Genomic DNA, 24,512 nt, shown 5'->3' on the forward strand with positions numbered 1-24,512 from the left:
GGGGGGGCTTCCTTTCGAAACTACATCCTCTGAATAATAATTTTTGATCTACTATACATAACAGTAGTGCATTTCTTGTTAAAACAGCAAGCTTTTTTTTTTTTACTAAAATGAAAACATTCATTTCTTTATAAATAGTTTAAATAGTTTAAATACATAATTCATACCAAGGATATAAAAATAGTGTGTCTTTTGTTTTGATAAATAAAGACATATTCATTTACATGGCAAATAACGTGCAATAGCTGACCACTGGCCACCAGCTCTGTGTGACTGATTGTCTAGGAGATGACATGCAGTGATAATTGTCCCTTTGCCTCCTACATTTGAGAAATAGATCAGCTGGAGCTGTGCACTCCCAGGGCCCACAGTTCTATAGATACTGTTCAGGAGTGACACGCAGGCACTCAGGAAAAAACTTTACTGCACTTCACAAAAGCCACCTAGGACAAAATGAATCCACACATTCTTTGTCTGGGACTTCTAGCTGCTCAGACCCTCAGGGTCTTTGGACTTTTACCAAAGTCTGTCAAACAGACCAGGAAGTTAATGCCTGTACAGGAAAATGTTCCTATTCTGTTTCCAGGATCCAGGAAGTGTCTGCTACAGTCTGGAGGTGTTTCTGCCTTTCCCCGGCTCCTCTCTTCCGCAGGTCTCCCAGCCTTGCCCAGTCTTCAGGCTGCCAGAGGCAAGAAAGGCAAACCAGCGCTGTCATGCAGTGGTGGAGCTGAAACTGGCGGCTGCCTCACGTGCCCTAATATCATACGTTTATGGCTTTAGTATCTTTCACTTCTGCTGGGCTTTTGACAACTTCCAGGGGAAAGTTCTCCGAGGGTTCAGTAGAGATGGATGCCCTTCCTTCCCGGTCCCAAGATCCTGGCAGGTTTTCCAGACTGAAGGAACTCATGGCTCCTTGGTCCAAGCTGCCCTCCTCCGATCTGCTTGGGAGAACCAGGTGCAAAGATGTTTCTGAGGAGGAGCAGACAGAGGACGAGAGAGTGGCCGAGATGGACTGCAGAGGCATCAGCGTCGTGTCTGACTGTGGAGAGATGCACCTTAAAAACTGCAGATGACCTTCTTGGACAACCTGGTAGTGGGCAGGTGAATAATCAAGGTTCGGAGAATGATACAGTTCACCGCCTGCGGGATTTTGCTCGTAAGCGCCAGTTTGCTGGGGGCTGCTCCCCACAGAGGAGGGATCCACACTCCACATGTCAGGGGTGACATTCCCGTGACAAAGCTGGGCTTGGGTATAAGCGGCTCCACCTGCTTGCAAGTGTAGACAGGGTTGGTGCGTGCTCCAGGTCATCCTGGTCTGTAAGCTGGAGGGACACACAGAGGTGGTGTGCAGAGAGCAAAACCGAGCGGGCTGCTGGGGGAACACGACGTGTTCTAGAAGTTGCATCACAGCCCTCATGTCTTTACCTAACTGGGACACCTCCTGAGTCAGTGTCGTTACCTGTGTGGACAAAGCAAAGCAAAAGGCAGCAGTCAGAGGGGCACGGCAGTGATTTCAGAGCAGTGAGGAAGGGAAGTGAGATTTCTCAGTAAGAAGGTCTGGAAGCCTGCTTCACCTCCAACTCCAGCCAAGCCCAAAGGGTGAATGGGAAGGCTAAGCACCTGATCTAAAGCCATCCTCTCATTCTGCGGGAACCTAGAGAGACACACATAGTCTGGCCTTCTTTTTAAAAAATTTTTACATACATTTTTTTTAATTGAAGTATTGTTGATTTCTAATGCTTCAGGTGTACAGCACAGTGATTCAGCTATACATATATATATAGTCCTTTTCAGATTCTTTTCCCTTATAGGTTATTACAAAATATTGAATAGAGTTCCCTGTGCTATACAGTAGGTCCTTGTTGATTACCTATTTTATATACAGTAGTGTGTATATGTCAGTCCCAAACTCCTAATTTATCTCCCCTGTTTGCCCTTTGGTAACCACGAATTTGTTTTCTATGACTGCGAGTCTATTTCTGTTTTGTAAATAAGTTCATTTGTATCATGTTTTTAGATTTCACATATAAGTGATATCATATGCTATTTGTCTCAGTCTGACATTCTTAATCAGTGATTTGGGGGTTCTTGGACAAAATTAGAAGTGTGGGTCCATCATCTCTTTTTTTTTTTTTTTTTTTTAAGTTATACAATTTTTATTTATTTATTTATTTATTTATGGCTGTGTTGGGTCTCCGTTTCTGTGCGAGGGCTTTCTCTAGTTGCGGCAAGCGGGGGCCACTCCTCATCGCGGTGCGCGGGCCTCTCACTATTGCGGCCTCTCTTGTTGTGGAGCACAGGCTCCAGACGCGCAGGCTCAGCAACCGTGGCTCACGGGCCCAGCCGCTCCGCGGCATGTGGGATCTTCCCAGACCAGGGCTCGAACCCGTGTGCCCTGCATTGGCAGGCAGATTCTCAACCACTGCGCCACCAGGGAAGCCCTCCATCATCTCTTGTATCTCTGAAATACAGACAGTGTCTTTTGCTTCCCTTCCTCTGAGTTAGAGGAATGCTCTGTGGTGCACACCCGCCATCCAAGACACCTCAAAACAATGTGGAGACGTGAGTATTATTGTATATAACGCACTCAGCTCGCTGCCTGCCCAGGGTAGACACCCAGTAAATGACAGCTCTCGCTCCTGCCATTTCTGGTCAAGATCAACATTTATTCAGAGACATACTGGCCTTCAGGGGTAGGGAGGGTGGTAAGAAAGAACTCACACCAGATTTGCTAGGATTTGTCTATAGAAAAGGGAAAGCTGCAAAATGAGAGTTAGAAACGAAAAGATCTTCAAGGCGGGTCAGTCCACGTAAGCATTGTGGGGAACCCTGGAGGGCTGGGGTCCATCAGTGAACCGGAACCCCACGGAATTACAACCCCAATTGTGCAGTGTGTTCTTTATTCACTTTTCTAGGTGAGACATTTAGTTTGTATAAGACTTTCAAGGGAGACATGACCCTCAAACTCGCAAGAACCACTGAAGAGTCTTCATTATCCACTTTACACTTAAACCAATACTGTAATTCACAGGAGGATTTATTTTCCTAATAACCACATCACTTTTTTAACCATGGAAGACCACCAGAAAATTGAACTTGACTTATATCCAGCTTTTCTGGATGGTTTCTATTCTTCAAAGTGAGGAAAACCTATATTTCAGAAAGCAGGCCACACATATATTTTCTAGTCTTTGGTTAGATTCATAACACTAACACATAGTGTAATATTTTGCCTTCATTGCTATAAGACTGTATTTTATAAAGGCCTTCCCATGCCCTGATTTTACTATCATGAACCACAAACTCCAATATAAGCAGCTGAACCCACTGGCTAAATACCATCAGAAAACAAAACAAAACAAGACAAAAGGGCAGTTCAGTTTCAATGAAGCCAAAACCAAGATTGCTGTTTTGGGCAGACTTTTTTCAATATTTAAGTATACATTCCTAACTCATCCAGTAACTTCATTCAGTCCACTTCCTATAAGTGCATTCTGAAACTAATTCTCCATGGCAGGCCCATCAGGAGGTAGTGTCGCTCAAATCAGGCATTTTTAAAAGACCAGAAGGAGGTTTTTCCATGGTTCAGGCAACCAACTGGTAACACCTGCCTTGAAATTGCCAGGCCAAAACTATTTCTGCCTTGCTGCTAGCATGGAACTCGAGGGACCCTATCGAATACTTGCCCAGGCTTTTCAGCAGATCTAAAACTTTTGGCAACAAAAACTTATCTCTGAGACTCACATTTAAGAAGTGAAACAGTGAATCTGAGAAAGAGTCTATGTGTTTTGAAATTTTCACTGCAGGTTGTCAATTTCATAACTTGCCAAAACTCAATTCTAAAGTACACGGGTGACACAAATCATCTCTGGATCTCAGCACAGCAGACATGCACCCAGGGGTTCTATCTTGAGTTGATTAGCCCTTCTATCAAAATTTCAGAAGAGAAAGTTGATACTAAATGAGATGTTTGAAGGATATATTAACCGTCCCTTTCCTGTAGGTTGTCTAAGTTAATGCCTGTATCAAATTCACCAGGGTTTAGCTCCCAGTAAGAATGCTTTCAGTCGGCCTTAGCATTGAATAAAGACATAATCTTTGAAGCGCAACTTTGTGTTTTAGACACAGCAACAATTATGTTATCCAATAAATGAGTAAATTTATAATACAACAAGCTTTTAGGTCCGTTTTCCCTATTGGATCTACAAACAACACTAAGATCAGCAGGGACACACCTGTAAAGTGGGGACACTAAGGCCCAGAGGTTAAATGACATTTTAAGGTCTCTTATTTCATGAATGACAGTTTTTGGTCTGGAATTCAAGCCTTCTAGTTTTGGTGCTGTATTACAGTATATTAGAGAAGACATTGCTTAAGAGTTGAGAGATTTTTGCTAATGTGGTCAGAATTTGTGAAGAGCACGGATGATACAAAAAGGAGCCTCATGTAAAAGTTGTCTGAAATGGGTTCATTTTTTTTTTTGATTTCACATATAAGCAATGTCACATGACATTTGTCTTTGTCTGACTTATTTCACTTAGTATGATAGTCTCTAGGTCCAACTTATACACAAAACAGAAAGAGACTCACAGATATAGAAAACAAACTTATGGTTACCAAAGGGGAAGGGTCGGGGGGAGGGGTAAATTAGGAGCTTGGGATTAACATATACACACTACTGTATATAAAATAAACAAGGGCCTACTGTATAGCACAGGGAACTATACTCAATATCTTATAATAACCTATAAAAGAAAAGAATCTGAAAAAGACTCTCTCTCTCTCTCTATATATATATACACACACATATACATATATATGTATGTATAACTGAATCACTTTGCTGTACACCTGAAACTAATACATTGTAATTAAAAATAAAATTAAAAAAAAGTTGTCTGAAATGGTAATTCAACATCAAATAAGTAAATAGTGTCATCTCTAAAAAAATAGGAGACACAGTAAAATTTCTTCACAGCAAATTATATGAATAGAACAAGACCAAAAAAGTTTGTACAGGGATGTCCCTGGTGGCCCGGTGGTTAAGAATCTGCCTGCCAATACCAGGGACACAGGTTCGAGCCCTGGTCCGGGAAGATCCCACATGCCACGGAGCAACAAAGCCCGTGCGCCCCAACTACTGAGCCTGAGCTCTAGAGCCCATGAGCCACAACTACTGAGCCCATGTGCCACAACTACTGAAGCTCACGTGCCTAGAGCCTGTGCTCCACAACAAGAGAAGCCACCACAATGAGAAGTCTGCAACAAAGAGTAGCCCCTGCTCGCCGCAACTAGAGAAAACCCAAAGAAGCAAAGAAGACACAGCAAAGAAGACCCAACGCAGCCATAAATAAATAAATAAATAAAAGACAACATATGCTTTTAAAAAGAAAAGGGTTTGTAATAAGGGAAAATCTGGAACTGGGCAATATGTTAATAGACATACTGCTGATGAACTATTTTTTTCTAGCTTTCAAAAGAAACAGATATTTTCCTATGGTTGAAATACCTTTCCAAGGCCACGTTCTTGGCAATGAACTTTTCCTGAGCATTTACCATAACTCTGAGGCCATGAACTTTGAATGGGACTCCAGAGTCTTGACTAGATCCAGGAATGTAAATAGCATTAAGATTTTCAGAAAACAAAATTACTATATTAGCTTGAACTAAGAGGAGCAAAGAACCCAAGGAAATAGAGCTTTCTTGAGCTCTAGAGGGTAATGTTCAATTTACATCAGGGAAGATTTCTGTCACTGTGTCACTGGGGACACACCCCTGCCCCTTATTAAAGCTGCATAGGGAATTAATCCTTATTAGGTAAGGGATCTCTCCCTTTGTAAGGACAAAGCCAGCTGCCACAGGAGAGATGGCATCTCCTGAGGGTAGAGACTCTGGTGTCACTGAAGGTGACAACATACTGCCACAGAGAGTAAAGTTTCACAGCACTTTTGTTTACTGCTTCCTGCTCGCCTTGCTGACAAATTCATTCTAAAACAGGAAAGGCTTTATTCTTAATCAAATGTAGAAAGCAGAGAGTGCAAAGTCTCTACTTTCTAAGGGGAGTAGGGCTCAACGCTGTTTCACAGCACAGTTAAGAAGATGGGCATTTGCTAAAAAAGGTTGTTGCAACTACCTTATGAACAAGGCACTGTCTGTCCACTTAAAGAGATGTCTTCAAAATACAACATAAACCCAGAATGCTGCAGAGATAGGTCAATAAAAACAAAAAATCATTCGGATCCAATGAACCAATGTTTTTCCATTTACTTCAACAGTTGTTTACACTTTTTAAATGTCTTCTGTCACTCATATTAGAAAACAGAGCAGGTATTACGAAGCCCTTCACAAGTCCCACTTGGTTTTTATTTTTTAATCATTAACTTAATTTTTAAAAATTGAAGTATGATTTACAATGTTGTGTTAGTTTCAGGTGTACAAAAGTGATTCAATTATACATCTATATATTTATATATATTTTTTCAGATTCTTTTCCCTTATAGGTGATTACAAAATATTGAGTAGAGCTCCCTGTGCTCTACAGTAGGTCCTTGTTGGTTATCTGTTTTATAGTAGTGTATATATGTTAATACCAAACTCCTAATATGTCCCTCTCTTCCCTTTCCCCCCTGGTAATCATAAGTTTGTTTTCTACGTCTGTGGGTCTACTTCTGTTTTGTAAATAAGTTCATTTGTATCATTTTTTAGATTCGGCATTTAAGTGATATCATATATTTATCTTTCTCTGTCTGACTTCACTTAGTATGATCATCTCTAGGTCCATCCATGTTGGTGCATATGGCGTTATTTCATTCTTTTTTACGGCTGAGTAGTATTCCATTGTATATATGTACCACACCTTCTTTAACCATTCATCTGTCAATGGACGTTTGGGTTGCTTCCATGTCTTGGCTATTGTGAATAGCACTCCCACTTGGTTTTTTAATGGCCCGTTTACTGCCTTTTCCCCCTTGCACACCATCAGTCTGAATACAGTGGGGGTCACATCACACTGCCCTTGTGAAGGCTATACCTCTGAATGGGGTCTCTTGTCCTTGGCCCCTTTCTGCCTGGTAAGTTTCTCTCCCTTCAAACATCTAATCCCTCATTTCCTCTGAAGAGCTTTTTCCTGACTGGTCATTGATACTCAAAGAGCAGTTTGAGCATCAATAGGACTGTCTGTCCCAACCAGGCTCTGAGTTCCATGAGGGTAGAAGTTATTATTTACCTCAGTGTCTCCTGGACTCTGGGCAATGCCTAGAACACAACATGCACTCAGTAAATCTTGAATGTATAAATGAATGCAATTCCTGCCATTTTGAAGGACTCGGTACTCATAGTGCTTTCAATTTTTATTTTATGTTATCTCATGATTTTACCATAAACATCATGGGGGAAAGATTCCTACTACAAAACTATGTTGGGAAATCTGAAACTTGCGCTCTTCACCCCAAGTAAATATGTTAAAAGTAAGTATTATGACTGTTAAAGTTTTGCATATAAATTTCCTGAATCAAATCCTTGGGTGTTTCCCAGTTTTAAAGAGCGGGTGGCATTTCCACCACTAAGAATCCCTTTTATTTTACTGTGTTTCCTTCATAATTGTAGATATAGGTCTCTTTTGGCCAAGACTTCTGCTATTTATCTTGCTGCTCTGTCACTTGTCCCAGCATAAACTTGATTTCCATGGGTAGTTTTGATTCCCTGGGGAAATTTCTCCTGTTTAATGACTCCCATATCTCATGAGTACATGGTGAGTGCCAAGTGACAAATTCGATTAAGTTAGTCAGAGTTGTTTTATCAGCCGAAATTTGGCAAAGCCTTTTGCATCCCTAGTTGCCACACTTCATGGCTATTTTATTTATTTATTTATTTTAATTAATTAATTAATTAATTTTTGGCTGCATTGGGACTTCATTGTTGCGCGTGGGCTTTCTCTAGTTGAGGCGAGTGGGGGCTACTCTTAGTTGCGGTGTGCAGGCTTCTCATTGCTGTGGCTTCTCTTGTTGTGGAGCTCAGGCTCTAGGCATGCAGGCTTCAGTAGTTGTGGCACACACGCTCTAGAGCACAGGCTCAGTAGATGTGGCGCATGGGCTTAGTTGCTCCGCAGCATGTGGGATCTTCCCAGACCAGGGCTCAAACCCGTATCCCCCTGCATTGGCAGGCGGATTCTTAACCACTGGGCCACCAGGGAAGTCCCTTCATGGCTCTTTTAGATGTGGCCTTCTGATTATTTCTACTTCCAAATACAGTAGATAAAGAAACCATAACTTAATACACATTATTCTTTTACTTGTGTATTAAGTTACACTTTCTTTACCCATTTTTTTCCCTCTCCCTTCTCATTCTTCAGTAGATAGGAATCCATCGGTCTGGAATTTAAAACTGTTAGCCAAACCAGTTCACCATTACCATCTGTGTAGGCAATTGTTCACATCCAAGATTTCTCTAGCCTTTCCGAAGTCCCAACTGTTAGGAAGAAGAAGTGATGAAAACACCATCTGTGTATCCAAGTAATTCAGTGTTCTAGCCAAAACTTTGGAGAATCTAAAGACTATTCCCTTCTCTGTTCTCCCAACACCATGCATTTAACCGACAAGTCATTAGCTGTTTAGAAGGTTTGCAGGCAGTGTATTCACTCTTTTGAGCAGCATCTCCCATCACGAATAGAAATACCTGTGTGACAACTGATTTGTCAACTGCCCACGATAATCCACCCACTGATCTTTCCATACCGCTAAGAAGGGAATCACAGAGTGCCACAATTTTTCTATTTCTGCCATATCCAGGTTTCCTCCGAACTTCTGTTTGGTGCAGAAATAAATCACTGTCGCCTACATTTCCAGAGTACCTGGGTTTCTCCTTTCACGTTTAATTTGTTTCATTCATGTGACAGTACTTCTCATCCTCCTGAGTCATATTTCAACAAGGGCTTTGTTGTGACGATTAAATAATATGATGGATGTTAAAGTTTATTCCCCACAGGATTGGTATTATGTCAGAATTTCAGGTGTCTGGATTTGATAATGCAACACAGGCATTAAGCTTAGTTGAAACTTTGTGGTAGGGAATACTAACTCAGGAAACACTGAGTCCAAAGAAAATAAAAGCCAGTTATCTCTGTAACTCCTCTTCAGCCTCAGCATGGAGAGGCAAACCATTCCTGTTAACACTTTTACATAATTAATATTGGAAGAAACAGAGTCTCCACGTTTTAGCATTGCCTTGTGTGGATCTTTCCAGTAGCAAATAGTAACAGCAATAACCAGAGCTTTTGAAAAATTTTGATGAAGATCCTGTATCCTGTATAAGTCTAAGGTTTGAGAAATTGCAGTCAGATGGATTAAGAATTTTCTATAAAGGATGAGTGAGTCAAAATACAATGATGTGCAGCTTGGTATTGGTAAGAATTGAGTAAGGACCAATGTGGGGCAGGGGTGGGTGTGGGTACGGTGGTCTTTATCGTTCTTTATAGTAGCTCAAGGCCTTACACAAATCCTGCCATCTATAAATGTTTGTTGATACATGAGTAATTTAATAAATGGTAAATTGCATGGCTAATTTCTTACTATGAGTTTGTTATTTTCATTTGAACTTAAATAACTTTCTTCAATCTCCCTGAAATAGCACTGCAAGACACAGAAGTAAGTATCACTATGCATCTAGCAGGTAAAAATGTCTCATATGATCTCAGTGTTTCATGGAAGTCCCCACCACTTCAAAATAGGAGATTTTGAAAACACTGTGTTATTACATGGTTTAAAGAATCCATCTGTGATGTTGGTGACCTGTGGTCCCAATAACACTTTCATGGCCAGCTTTTATATGTGCATTTTGGTACAAGCACAGATTTGCTTTTTTAGTGTGTCTTTGAATTGTGCCTTTTGCAAACAGGAGTGTGAGTTTCATAATGAAGCCCAGAATGTGTCTTTGACAATATCTTTTGTTTCACATAGAAAACAGCTTCCTTTCGTCTTCTGTTATTCTCGTTTTACGTTTCTCAATCTTAGCAATTGGTATGGTATGATTCATGGACTCTGAGTATAACCGAAACTTCAGTTGATAGAGAAAAAATGTGATTTCCATTTCTGTGCATTCAGTGAGCAGATGGGGAATGCATCTGTTGATATAATCTTCTTAGCTTGAGGAGTTCTTGACCTGTCACTCAATTTTTGCCAAACATGTACACATTTTCCTGCCAGACACAATTTTTCTAAATTCAGGGATACTAATTACACCAATCCTCTCCCCCTGCCATGAGCACATATACATTTTTACAAACTCTGATTCAGGTAATTAAATGGTCTTTCATTTAATCCTTTGTTATGTTGCATATTTATCATGAGATTCAGACAAGTTCAATCAAACTCCATCAGCAGGCAAAACAAAAAAGATGATCGGCATAATTTCATCCTTGTGTCTTTTGCTTCACAAAGCATTCAAAAACAAGTGACAGTCTTTTTATTTGTCAGCTAAAATAATAATCATACTCGGCACTTGCATAAATTTCAGACAAATGAAGATCTCAGGCCCATTACTGATGAAAGTTATAAATCTTTGCCTACAGCTGTAGAGACTAGAATGTTGGGGGGTGAAGTGGCTTATCTGAGGTCACATAGGAATAGTCAAGGGCTTTGCTTTTGCAGGTGCATCTAATGCCTCTCAAATTATAATAAGAGAAGAATACAAGTCTAGCATGACCAATACAAAATGACCAATTATAGTCTTGATAGCAGTTACTCCAGTGGTTTCACTGAATTTCTGCAAGCTCAGGTCATTGGACACAACTGTATTACTTTAGCTGTACTATGCTAATCCATTATTTATCAACCCTTTGATTGCTTTCCTCTTCTTCATTCCTGCTTCCTGTGACAAAGTTTGATTAGTATCCGAACTGCTTTCTGGCTAAGGGATCCTCACCACTATCATGAACACCAGACAAAAGTCTGTCTCCTTTCAGAATACCAATTGCATAGGGCAGTGCTTGTCAAGATTTAACATATACAGGACTCATGGTGCTCTTGGTTCCAGCTCTCAGAGTCAGATCAATAATTCTTATTCTCATGGATATAGTTCCTATTCTTATGGATCTAGTCCCTTTGGTTAACTCTTCATATACTGATCTTTCAGTAAGAGCCTAAAATTGACTCTAACCCACTTTTTTCAATTCCTTTGGCAAGTTTAGAGTTGGAGTTTTTCATTTGTTTAGATCTTCTTTCTTTCAACACTGTTTTGTAGTTTTCTGTATACAAGTCTTATAGCTCCTTGGTTAACTTTATTCCTAGGTATTCTATTCTATTCTATTTATACTATTGTAAATGGGGTTGTTTTCTTAATTTCTCTTTCTGATAGTTCATTGTTAGTCCATAGAAATGTAAAGGATTTTGGTACCATGCAACTTTACTGAATTCATTTATTAGTTCTAACAGACTTTTGGTAGCACCTTGAGGGTTTAGGGTCTTTGTTCTTAGCGGCTCCCTGAATTTGAGACCTGTCCGTGTCTCAAAGCAGACAACGTCAGTGAGCACCTAGATGCAGGTGGATTAGAAACTGACACCCAGGCAGCAGCTGGGAAAGTATGAAGTCCAATCCCTTTGAGGGAGAAACTGAGAGATGGACGTTTTTGCTGAGCCTGGGTATATAGCCATGGGGGTGCTTCTGCATTCTTTAAAAACTGCTTCTTTGTTTACTATAGTCCCATGGGGTTTCTGAACACAAGTCCCATTGGCTTACAGAGCTAGGTGTTTGGGGGGCCCATCCCTCAAGTAAGAACCTTACAAGTTGGGGGCACTAGATGCGTGGTCCAAACCCTTCAGTCTCAGGGAGAAGCTGCAAGTTGGGGGTTCCCTCCTGATCGTCTGATGCTATGTCAGGGATGGGGTTTATGTGTGACACAAAAGTGTGTCTCAGCGGCCCCTACCTGTTTCTCTATGGGCATTTTTTCATTCACCTTCTGGGTAGGAGTCACCCAGCTAGTTTCTGTATTTCTCTCAGAGGGAATTATTCTGTGTGTAGCTGTACATACAGTGCATCATCCATTGGAGGAGGGAAATTCAGGTGCTTTCTGTGTTGCCATTTTGGAGCATTTGTTATCTATTTTATGTGTTTTAATCCATTGTATTTCTTACCTTTACTGAAGCTCAAGTTATCCCATCTTTGGCCACTGGGAGACTCTTCATATTGGCTCCTGAGTTCTTTCAACATCATACTAACAGGGTTTGATAGCTTTCTTGCTGTGCTCTGAACACAAAGGTGTTCCAGACTCATCATGTATATTTCAGGCCCCAGAATTGGAAACAGCCATTCATACAAGAAACTCTGGTTTCCTTTAGTGGGAAATTGTATTTCAAGACCATACTTGAGGCACAGAAATATTTACTGTTATTGGGCTAGCCACTGTTTTTATTCCTTTTCTGTTAAAAGAGCTTGGAGATGTATGCATGTTTATGATAGTACATCAGCTCATACTAGTGTTTTTAACTCCATTTCAGGACTATAGGGTTCTTACTTAACATTTTTCTATATTATATTTATATCTCCTTTATTCTACACTGTGAATTCTGGTTATTGAGGTACAGAGAATGATATAATTAGGATATACCATAATCATAGGCATACATCATTTTACTGCACTCTGCTTTATCATGCTTCATGGGTATAGCGTTTTTTGTTGTTGTTGTTTGTTTTGTTTTACAAATTGAAGATTTGTGGCAACGCTGCATTGTCAGATAATGGTTAGCATTTTTTAGAAATAAAGTATGTTTTAAAATTAAGGCATGTACATTCTTTTTCTTAGACATAATGCTATTGCACACTTAATAGACTACAGTATAGTGCAAACAAAAGTTTTATATGGACTGGGAAATCAAAAAACTTGTGTGACTCACTGTATTCTAATATTTGCTTTATTGCAGTTGTCTGGAACTGAACCTGCAATATTTCTGAGGTGCGTCTACATTCATTTGCTTTACCCTCCCTCCCATCACTCATGCAAGTCTCAGCATATCAGTACAGTCTACATGACAAATTATGATTATTGAAAACAGTTAAAAAATTTTTTTGGCATATTCTATTATCATTCTCTCTTCACTCCCTTCTTTAAAAAATGGTTCTGCTCTATTTACATTGTCAGGGCATATGGCCCTTGACAACGTATACTCTCTCCCATTTGACTATCATTTAGATTTGGTACTATAAATAAGTACATATTTAATGCTGATGAACTTGTCCTACAACAGTTTTTTTCAAGTCATCTTGGTTTTCTGAATCTTGTTCTCTAGGACATTCTTCAGGAAATGTATATGGGAATAATATTCCCTGAGTTCTTTCGTATTGATAACAGTTTGATACTTGATGATAATTTTTGCTGAATAAAAAATCCTTAGTTTACAATTTACTTTCTCAAGAGTCTTATATATTTTGTATGTAATTCCATCTTCTTGCATAAAGTGTTGCTGTCTAAAAGTCTAATGATAGTCTAGATTTTTCCCTTGCAAGTCCTTTATGAGATCTTTTTTGGCTAGTTGCCCAAAGGATTTTTTTTTCTCTTACTTTAATGTCTAGTAATTTCACTATAGCACATAATATCAATATGTAGTTTCATTTATTAAAAAAAAATTTCAGGAGAATTTTATTGGATTATCAATTTTAGTGTTTGTTAGTGTAGAAAGCCTAAACTTGGCTTTCTTCTTCAGAGACTTGTATTTTTTGTATGTTCGATCTTTTTTGTGTATCTTTAATATTTGTCACCTTCCCTAAAAAATCTTCTTCATCTAGATTTGATGCTTTACATTTTCCTTCTTTTTCACCATCTGTTTTGACAATTTGTTTATTTGCTCTTGTGTTGCTTCTAATTTAGTCAATTTCTACAGTGATTTTTTTCTCACTTCTAATTTCCTCTTGAATTTTTTTTCTAACCCTAGAGTTCTATCATTTCATGAAATAAGAAAGAAGACCTTTAAAGGATATAACGTTTTAAATTTATTTAAAGCACATCTGAAATATGGGAACATGTTATTATTTGCCTAATATGATTAATAGTTATTTGCATATCTGTTGTATAAATTTCTATATGTTTAGCTCATGGTTAAAAAGGAAAAACAAAATATTCAGTATGCACACTAGAGTCTTATTTTTATAACAATACCTATGTGCCTTTAATTTTAAAAAACCCAAATATTTTACATGAAAAAAAGAACTAATTTTCATCAATTGTTTCTTCTTTATCTTTGGTTATTGTACGTTTCAATGACCCATTTTTAACCACTGCCAATCAATATCCAAAAAAGCCTGCCAAGAGGTTAGGTTCTTACTGAATTAATGCAGAGACTCTTCCTTCACTTTCAGAGAAGCTGAGCCATGAACGTCGCAGTGAGAAAGACTGACCCAGCGAGGTCTAGAAGAACACTTTCATGGAGCCATGGTACCTAAAGTGTCTGTCAGGGCTCTAGAAAGAGTCTTCTTTTAATCACTGGCAGACACCTTCCCCAGTCAAGTTTCTGGTACTGTAGCTTTAAACATAAACACATATTTCCCTAAGAAACTCTTTAATAAATGTTATTTGAACACAACTCTTCATCTCCAAGGCTAAGGAGATTCAGTTTAGAAAGTGAACTTGCAGATCACCAACTGAGGCCAGCACAGGACTGTAGTAACGGTATCTTGTACCAGTGATTTGATTTGATTTTAAAGATACATTGAAAAGGTCAGTAAATTACCAGTGAATTTCTCAAGCCCCTGTCTCTCCTTAACACTCTTTATCATTTTATTTGCTTTACTATGCACTCCTTTTTTTTGGTTTGTTTTAAGATTTGAAAATGCTAACATGTGCAATAGTCATGCATGGGAAACATATATGGGAAAACATATGGGAAATGAATAATTTCCCCTTGAATAAACATAGAGTATATTTTATCAGGCTTTCTTGAAAAGCTCTTTCTGAAATTATCCTATCCTAAAATTAGCTGTCCACGATTTAATCAAGCCTTAGATTTAAGTATCTATCTGGCCAATTTAAGGACTCAAAGGCTCACATCTTGAGGTAGGCTTCTGATATTTCAGAGAGGAAATCTTTTCAATAGAGACCAAGGATGGTCTGCTTGGAAAGCTAACCCTCCTGGGCTGGACTGAGGTCTTGTTTCCAAGTCACTTGCTGCATGTGTGATTTTCTCTGGACCTCAGTTTACTCATCTGCAATAGCAGCATGTCCATATCAGGATTTCTAAAGTCTCTTCAAACTCAAAACTGAAATCCCATTTCCCTCTTCTATTCAAAGTCCTAATGCTTAATGGTTAAAATGGACATAATGCATAATCCAAGCATCTTTTATTCATTCATCAACCATAAATATGTGTCTACCATGTGCCAATCGATAACAAAGGGAAAAGCAGATAAAGATTCTTGTCCTCCTAGAACTGATTTTCTAATGGGGGGCGGGGGTAGAGACAATGAAAATGTAGATAAATAAACCATGTGGTGTAGTAGGGGTTTGATAGGATTTTGAGGGAAAACAAATTTGGAAGTAATTTTGGGGAGAGGGGGCTGCTATTTTAAAAAGGCTGGTCAAGGAGGAACTCATTGAGAAGCTGACATTTGAGCATAGACTTGAGGGAGGGAAGAGAGCTGCCCAGGCAGATGTCTTGGGAAAGAGGTTTCTGAACAGAGAGAAGGAATACAAGACCTTGAGGTGCTTTTATAAGCTGAAACATTATGATGGACAACCTCTGTTCTGGAAGTATCATCTGTAGGACACAGGGGTCATTTGTCATTGTCTTTGAGAAACTGGGTTAAGAGGGGGGGCAGAGGCAAAAGAAATTGATTGTGATGATGAAGAGTCTGGATCTCACATCACTTGAGTAAAGTTTCAAGGAAGAGAGAACATTTACAGAAGGAGAAAATATGTTACAGAGTGGGGAGGAAGAGAGAGATTAGTTACCTTCAAAATTTAAAGTATTTCATTAAAAAAGAGCAGTTAGGTGGCTTTTTCTGTTCTAATCAAGAGCAAAAGAAGTAGGAAAAATGAATAACAGGTTTTACAGAGTTATATCAGCTAAATATAGCGAAGAGGTTTCTAATAGCTAAAGCAATTGAGAAATGAAGTCGGCCACTGTTTGCATGGTTTGCTGTCATTAGGAACATTTGGAGAATTTTTAAAAATAGAGATGCCCAGTGCCAACTCTAGGGGTTCTGAGAGTCAGTCCATGATGGGCTACAGGAAAGGTTATTTTAAAAATATGTATTCATTATTTTATATATTAATTTATTACACATATTTATAATCATGTAAAAAATATATTCCCAGAGAATTTGAAAGCACAACCAGGTCTGGGAAGCATTGCCATAGATTTCTCTGGAGCATGGTGAGATTCTTACTACAGAAAATATTCAGGTAAAATAATTTCTTGCCAGTAACCTCAGAAAGAAAATTCTCACATTGGGTGAAAGTCAGAGTAGGTGTCGTCAAAGATAGCTCTCAATTCTCAGATTTCATGTTTCTACCACATTATGAAACTGTAACAGTATGAAGGTAAAGTTGCATAATTATTTGTTTCAGGACAATTCTTTTACCCCTTATTTTTAACAATTGATTATTTCAAATCCTATCCTATCCTGTGGTCATATTAGCACAAAAAGGAAATTTGACTAATTTAGTATTGATTTATATATAAAGCAACTGATTTACATATAAAGACTAATTGAGTATTGATTTATGTATATTGTGTTCATTTCTAATTGTGCACAGGTGAATGGAAAGTGTTGGTCCTCATTTCTCTAGGTGCCTTATTGTTCTCTAATAAGAAGATTGAAAAAAATCCAAGCCTCCCCAAGTTCATGTTTATTTATTTTCTAGTTCTGAACATTGAGTTACTTGAGATACGGAGCATTCTCTATTGCACTTCAGTAAAGTCTGAATACTTTAAAAATAATAAGAATAATTTTGAGGCAATTCACAGAATTTTTTTGGTGATGTAATCCAAGTTTTTAGGAGTCGTGTGCTCTATTTGCGGAAGGAAGAAATGTGCACATGAAAATAATATAAAACTTTATAAAACCAAATGCTGAATGGCAAGGTTGGAAAGCAGGTGTTGAAGTGCAGAAAAGGGACTTAGGAATTGGGATTCATCGTGGAAGAGTCAAGGAGATTCACAGGAGATTGGAGTTAGAATGAATGTTAAAGGAATTGGAGCCCTTTTGAAAGATCTGTGGTGTTCTCATTTTTAAAAAAGGGGAAATTCATGTTAGCAGGGAGAGGATAGGAAAGCAAAAGGCTTCTTCCAAACTTTCCAACTCTAGGATCCTAAAAAAAATTCCAATGTCATTCGTAGTTGTTGGATTGGATTAATTATTGAACTTAATTTTCCTATTGATGAAATGAAAAATGGCAGAGCTAAATGTTTTTGAAAGTTTGCATCAACTTACAAACTTTTAGGAGGTATGGGGTTTTTAAAAAATAACCAGTAATTCTGAAACAATCAGTTAGTGGGCAGTTAATAACTAGCTACCAGCAACTGGCTAATTTCTAGGAATGAATAATTAATAACCAATGGTTTAATTTGAATTATCCTATACTTGTTTGTATACATAGTAACTCATTTTACTAAATATTTCCATTTGTATCTCTAAAATAGATCCACTTTCCAACCAACTCTGCCCCTTGGAGGCTGGCTTGTATGATCTCCATCAATAGGCTCATTGGCTCTTTGGCTTCTGGCTGGGTTTGGCCATTGAAGAACACCATCAAATCAGAGGGAGGCAGGAGAGGGAGGTCAGGGCATGTGTTTCTCTGGCTGCTTCCCTGCAGGGTTGAGGTGGGCAGGTCACAGAAAGTACCAACGAAAGATCATGGCTCCTGTCACATGGCTTTCTCCATCCAGCTTTCTCTGACTCAAGATTCTGTAATCATTCTCTACTCTGGCCCTGAGGACCTAAGAGTGGTAGTGAACTTCTGTTGACATTGCCCCAGAGTGGGAGGGGCTGTTCCATCCTTTGTGGTTTCCCTACACTCTACTAACTCCTGTAAATACTCCTTTTATTCAACTCATCGCAAATTGCTCATTTGGAATGTGGCATTGGTCTCACTTGGACACATAACTGTCATATCCATTTAGTCCCTCTATTCAAAGATGAGAAGAGGCCCATATATAAGTACTCCCAGGCAAAGAGGACAAAAATCGTTGATCTCCAAAAGTTACATACATTTAAAATCTACACCTCACAGGACAAGCTTTTGAGTGGCGTATTTTTTTTTTTTCTTTTGAGAGAGCCTCACTATTCTTGAGGGTTTATTTTAATTAATCTACTTATTTATTATCAGTAAAACTCTCATGAGAGCTACAAATCTGCCTATGCATAGAGGCTTGAGAACCGGAAAATAATCAAAAAATGTCCCACAAATCATTAATTAGTTGGATATATTCCAGTTTAGAAACCTGTGTCCACAAAATGCAAGACTAATATCAACAATACATATGTATTAAAATGAAAAAGCATAATGGTTTTGCCAGCAGTTTAAATGGACTTTGTTTTTCTATGTCAAAAAGTGAAGTATATAGCCTTTGCTTATGTCTTGCTTTCGAGAAATGATGGTCAAGTACTATTTATGATCATGAAAAGGAAGAAAAGAGACTGTACAGTCAGATATTGGGATGGTCTGGCAATTCTATCAGTGTGTTTCTGTTGAATCAACTGTCGATGAAAAGATATAATGATAACACCAATTCAGAGGACTAAAGAATAACTTTACCATAGGGTATTACTCATGTAGGTTTCCTTGTGTGAATTTCTGATAGAACCCTGAGTTTTCATAGCCATTTAGGAAAGTAGTAAAGCAACTCTTTTTTTAAATTGAAGTATAGTTGATTTGCAATGTTGTGTTAGTCTCAGGTGTACAGCAAAGTGATTCAGTTATACATACATATATATTTATATATTCTTTTTCAGATTCTTTTCCATTATAGGTTATTACAAGATACTGAATTTAGTTCCCTGTGTTGTATAGTAGGTCCTTGTTGTTTATCTAAGTAAAGCAACTCTTAATTAAAGAACAACCTGTTATTACTATTCTATTTATTTGACTGAAAGAGCCTTCACTGATCTAGTGACACAAATTTAAAACTTATCTGGGAGCTTTCTCAAATATAACCTAGAAAACAACTGAGATTCTCTCTGTTTTTCAGCAGAAAACATTTCATTACCTGTATGTGTTTGCTTGGTTATTGTATGACACATTTAATTGGGGATATATTGGCATTCAATCTTAAGCAAAGGAAAGAGGAGACAAAATTTTCCTATTAATGTTTGTGTGCTGTGGTAGATATTACTAGTGCTTACCAGTATCTAGTTTTCTGTTACTTCTGGAGTACACAGAAAATTATACTTTTTTATCTCTTGAAATTAATTGTATCAATGGAATTAGTTCTAGTTAATGAAATGTAAACAGAAATGATGTGTATATCTTTTGAGCCAAAAAAATTGCCTGCTCTCTGCTCTTCAAAGGGAGCATAGCTAGTCAATGACATTCCAGGTAGTGGTGCCCCCTCGAGCTAACTAATATTAGGCGTTTGCTTGAACAAGAAATAAATTTGAACCAATGTGGTTTGGAGTTTGTTTTTTACCTCAGTGTACTTTACCCTGTAACAATGCCTATCTGAGAATAATGGGACTCTTCAATATTTCAGAGAAAGTTACTAGACTTTTTTGAGGAAGTTGCAAATGAGAAAGTTAAAAGATATTAAAAGAAGTTAAAGGATGTCGATGTTACAAAACACAATTTGAAATTGGACGTATAGTCTTAGTGACTATTATAAAATGATGCTTTAAAGCCTTAGGAAAATAGTGGATCTAGGGAGATAACTGGAATAGCTATTTTTAAAGAACATGATCTATGATCCAATTATGAAATGTGATGTAAACACAATCGTGTTGGAAAAGAAGATGCTTTTCTGTCAGTCTCCATAGCAACAAGAACTTGGACTCTAACATGCTAGAGGCCAAGTTGATATGTGTAGATTTCTCAAATCTCTTAACAGTGTGCTAATGTGTCAATGAAACAAAGGGCTCCAGATCACTCAGTGAGATTCCCAGCAAAGTAGTGGTGTCAAGAATAGCGCTGATCTTCTCCAAATTTTGGTTCTGCTCACATATATGTATAACTTACAATATATGAAGTTATAAAAGGTAAAAATCACTTTCTAAATTCTAGAGTTTGAGAAAATGTTTAATTTTGTCTCATAAAAGGAACCACAACATCTTGGCCATAGGGGAATATTTTTTTAAAAATTAGAAGGAAAGGGATTATTCCCACCAAAGCAGCTTGAACATTGAAACAGGCCAATGATTTAAACTGGAAATAAAGCCATTGGTCTGACAAACAGAAAGTATTTTGTGGATGTAACAGTTTTTATTTATCAACGTGACTGGATCATGGGGTGCCCAGACATTTGGTCAAACATTGTTCTGGGTGTGTCTGTGAAGCTGTTTCTGGATGAGATTAACATTTGAACCGGTACACTGAGTAAAGCAGATTGTCCCTAATGTATGTGGGCCTCCTTCAATCAACTGAAGACCTGAATAGAACAAAAAGTCTAAGAGGGAACTCCTCCTGCCTCACCATTGATCTGGTATGTCAGTCTCCTCCTGCCTTCAGACTCAAACTGAAACACAGGCTCTTCTTGGGTCTCGAGCCTGCTGACTTTTGGACCAGGACTTACAGACTTATACTATTGGTTTTCAGACCTTTGGATTGGACCTGGAACTACATCATCAGCTCTCCTGGGTCTCCAGTTTGCCAACTGCAGATCTGTGACTCCTCAGCTTCCTAATTGCATGACCCAATTCCTTACAATAAATCTCTCTCACTCACTTTCTGTTAATATATGTGTATATCCACATATATGTTTTGGGCAACATATGAGAAGTACAAACCTTTATAGAAATCAATTGGTAAAGACTGTACTTGAAGTGAACTTTAAGCAGGTGCAAAAACAAAAATCAAGAATGTTCTGGGAACATGAAAAACAGACCCAAAATAAGAATGTGAATACATCCTAGTATATAAAATGGGGCGAAACCAAACTCAGAATAGGATAAAGTAAAAAAGGAAGATGAGAATTTTGGATAACATCTGAAAGAGGCTTTTTCCTTAGTTCAGTGCTTTTCATATTATTCCAAGGTATGCTAATGGGAGAAAAAATGTTCATAGTTATTTTGTCATTAAAGTGATCCATAAGCAAATGCATTTGGTTGGTGCAGGCTAAAAATAACTTAATTTAGTTTCTTTACTGCAAGAATTCATAGAGTCTTAGTATGCTAATGACTAATGTGCATCTCTAAGAATATGAGTTAATTTTAAGTAAAATATACCAGATGTATTTAACCACAGAGGAATTGTTCTCTAAGTTTTATTTTAAATCATCCAAAAAAGAACAAAAATGTTCAAGTATTATATATGTTTTTGGAATTATATAAAGTAAGTGAGGAACGTCTACCCCTTGGTCTATGTAATCCTGTTTTATTAAGTAACCATCATAAGTGTTTTGAACTTATCTTAAAAAAGAATATTTGATAATGTAAGAAGCCCACAATTAGTAAGTGAAAACAAGCAAACAGGAGATAAATAGAAAATAAAAAGTAAAATAGAAGACGTAAATCAAACTATATCAATAATATTAAATATGAATGAATTAAGCCATCTAATCAAAAGGCAAATATTGATAGATTGAATTTAAAAAATCAAGACTTATCTATAAGCTGTCAACAGAAGACACACATTAGAGTCAAATATACAAGTAGGTTGAAAGAAGAAGGATGAAAAAAGATATCATGCAAATAGCAACCATAAGAAAGCTGGAAAAGCTATACTAATATCAGACAAAATAGACAAAAATTTTACTAGAGATAAAGAAGAAACATTTGGTAAAACAGGTGGTCAACTTTACAGGAAATGATAACAATTTTATATATATATATATATATATATATATATATATATATAACAACAGAACCCTAAATACATGAAGCAAAAAAAGTCAAAATTGAAGGGAGAAATACACAATCAGTAATAGTAGTTAGAGACTGCAATATCTCATTTTTAATAATAAATAGAACAACTGGGCAGATCAACAAGGAAATAGAAAACTTGAACGTCACAGACCTACAGTCATAGACATAACAGACATCTATAGAATATTCACCCAACAACAGTAGAATACACAGTCTTCTCAAGCACACACAGAACATTCTCCAGGTAAGACCATATGCTATGCCATTAAGTAAACCTAAATAAACATAACAGGATTAAAATCATACAAAGTGTGTTCTTAAATTATAATGGAATGAAATTAAAAATTAGTAATAAAGAAAATTGGAAAATTCTCAAGTATGTGGACATTAAATCACACATTACTAAATAAACAATAGGTCAAATAAGAAATCACAGGAGAAATTAAAAAATAATTTGAGATAAATGAAAATGAAAACACAACATACTCAAGTTTATGGGATGTAGTTAAAGCAGTGCTTAGGGAGAAATTTATGGTAACGCCTATCAAAAAAGAAGAAAGATATAAAATCAACTTCACCTTAAGGCACTGGAAAAAGAAAAGTGAACTAAATTCAAAGGCAGCAGGAAGAAGGAAATAATAAGGATTAGAGCAGAAAACAATGAAAATAGAGAATAGAAATGAAGAAAAATGATCAAAATCAAAAGTTGGTTTTTTGAAAATATCAACAAAATTGACAAAGCTTCACCTAAGTAAAAAGATGACTCAAATTACTAAAATCAGAAATGAAAGAGGAGACATTACTACCAACATTACAGAAATGAAAAGAATCATAAGGAAATACTTTTAATGCTATAGGCCAACAAGTAGGATAACAGATGAATTTGACAAATTTCTACAAAGACGTAAACTACCAAAACTGACTCAAGAAGAAATAGAATATCTAAATAGACCTATAAAAGTAAAGTGATTAAATTAGCAATCAAAAAAGTTTACACAAAGAAAAGCCCAGGACCAGATGACTTCACCAGACCTTTAAGTGAGCATTAATAGCAATTCTTCACAAACTATTTAAAAACATAGAAGAGGAGGGAACACTTCCCAACTCATTTTATGAGACCAATATTACTCTGACACAAAAACCAGACAAAGATATCACAAGAAAAAGAAAACTGTAGACCAGTAATTTATGAATATAGATGGCAAAAATCCTCAAAAACATACTACCAAATTGAATCCAGCAATATTTAAAAGGGATTCTACACCATGACCAGGGGGATTTATTTTAGGAATGCAAGTTTAGTTTGCCATCCCCAAATCATTAATTAACATAATGTACCATATCGGTAGAATAAAGGACAAAAAACAAACACATTGTCATCTCAATAGGTGCAAGAAAAAGCATTTGACAAAATTTAACATCCCCTTGTGATAAAAACACTCAACAAATCAGGGATACAAGGGTACTCTCTCAACATGAAAAAGGGAATTTATGAAATACCCACAGTTAACATCATATTCAATGGTGAAAGACAAAGATTTCCTTCCCAAGGGGAGGCACAAGAGAGGGATATTTCTTTACATTTCTATTCAGTGAAGTACTGGAAGTTCTAGCCAAGGCAATTAGGGAAGAAAAGGTAACAAAAGGCATTTAAATTGGAAAGGGAGAAATAAAACTATCTCTATTTCTAGATGGCATGATCTAATATAAAAAATTTCCAAAAAACCCACCCCCAAATTATTAGAACTATTTAAAATGTTTGGTAAAGTTGCAGGATACAAGATGAGCAAGCAAGAATCAGGTGTATTTCTGTACACTATAAGTGAACAATCCAAAAATAAATTAAGAAAATAATTTCATTTACAATAGCATCAAAAATATTAGAACTCCCTTAAAAAACTAAAAATAGAACTACCATATGACCCAGCAATCCCACTACTGGGCATACACCCTGAGAAAACCATAATTCAAAAAGAGTCATGTACCACAATGTTCATTGAAGCTCTATTTACAATAGCCAGGACACGGAAGCAACCTAAGTGTCCATCGACAGATGAATGGATAAAGAAGATGTGGCACATATATACAATGGAATATTACTCAGCCATAAAAAGAAACGAAATGGAGTTATTTGTAGTGAGGTGGATGGACCTAGAGACTGTCATACAGAGTGAAGTAAGTCAGAAAGAGAAAAACAAATACTGTATGCTAACACATATATATGGAATCTAAAAAAAGGATTCTGAAGAACCTAGAGGCAGGACAGGAATAAAGACGCAGATGTAGAGAATGGACTTGAGGACACGGGGAGGGGGAAGAGTAAGCTGGGACGAAGTGAGAGAGTGGCATGGACATATATACACTACCAAATGTAAAATAGATAGCTAGTGGGAAGCAGCCGCATAGCACAGGGAGATCATCTTGGTGCTTTGTGACCACCTAGAGGGGTGGGATAGGGAGGGTGGAAGGGAGACGCAAGAGGGAGGAGATATGGGGATATATGTATATGTACAGCT

General features: G+C 37.4%; 1 protein-coding gene across 1 annotated transcript in view; it reads right to left on the reverse strand.

The window, feature by feature from the left end:
- Positions 1-760: 760 nt before the first annotated feature.
- The window catches only part of KCNH8 (potassium voltage-gated channel subfamily H member 8), a 392,154-nt gene continuing 368,402 nt past the window's right edge, over positions 761-24,512 (reverse strand). Inside the window, exon 16 of the mRNA XM_036850697.1 lies at positions 761-1,459. Coding sequence (XP_036706592.1) covers positions 761-1,459 — 699 coding nt within the window. The remainder of the gene's footprint in view (positions 1,460-24,512) is intronic.

The sequence above is a fragment of the Balaenoptera musculus genome, chromosome 4, assembly GCF_009873245.2.
Source record: "Balaenoptera musculus isolate JJ_BM4_2016_0621 chromosome 4, mBalMus1.pri.v3, whole genome shotgun sequence".
NCBI classification, from domain to species: domain Eukaryota; kingdom Metazoa; phylum Chordata; class Mammalia; order Artiodactyla; family Balaenopteridae; genus Balaenoptera; species Balaenoptera musculus.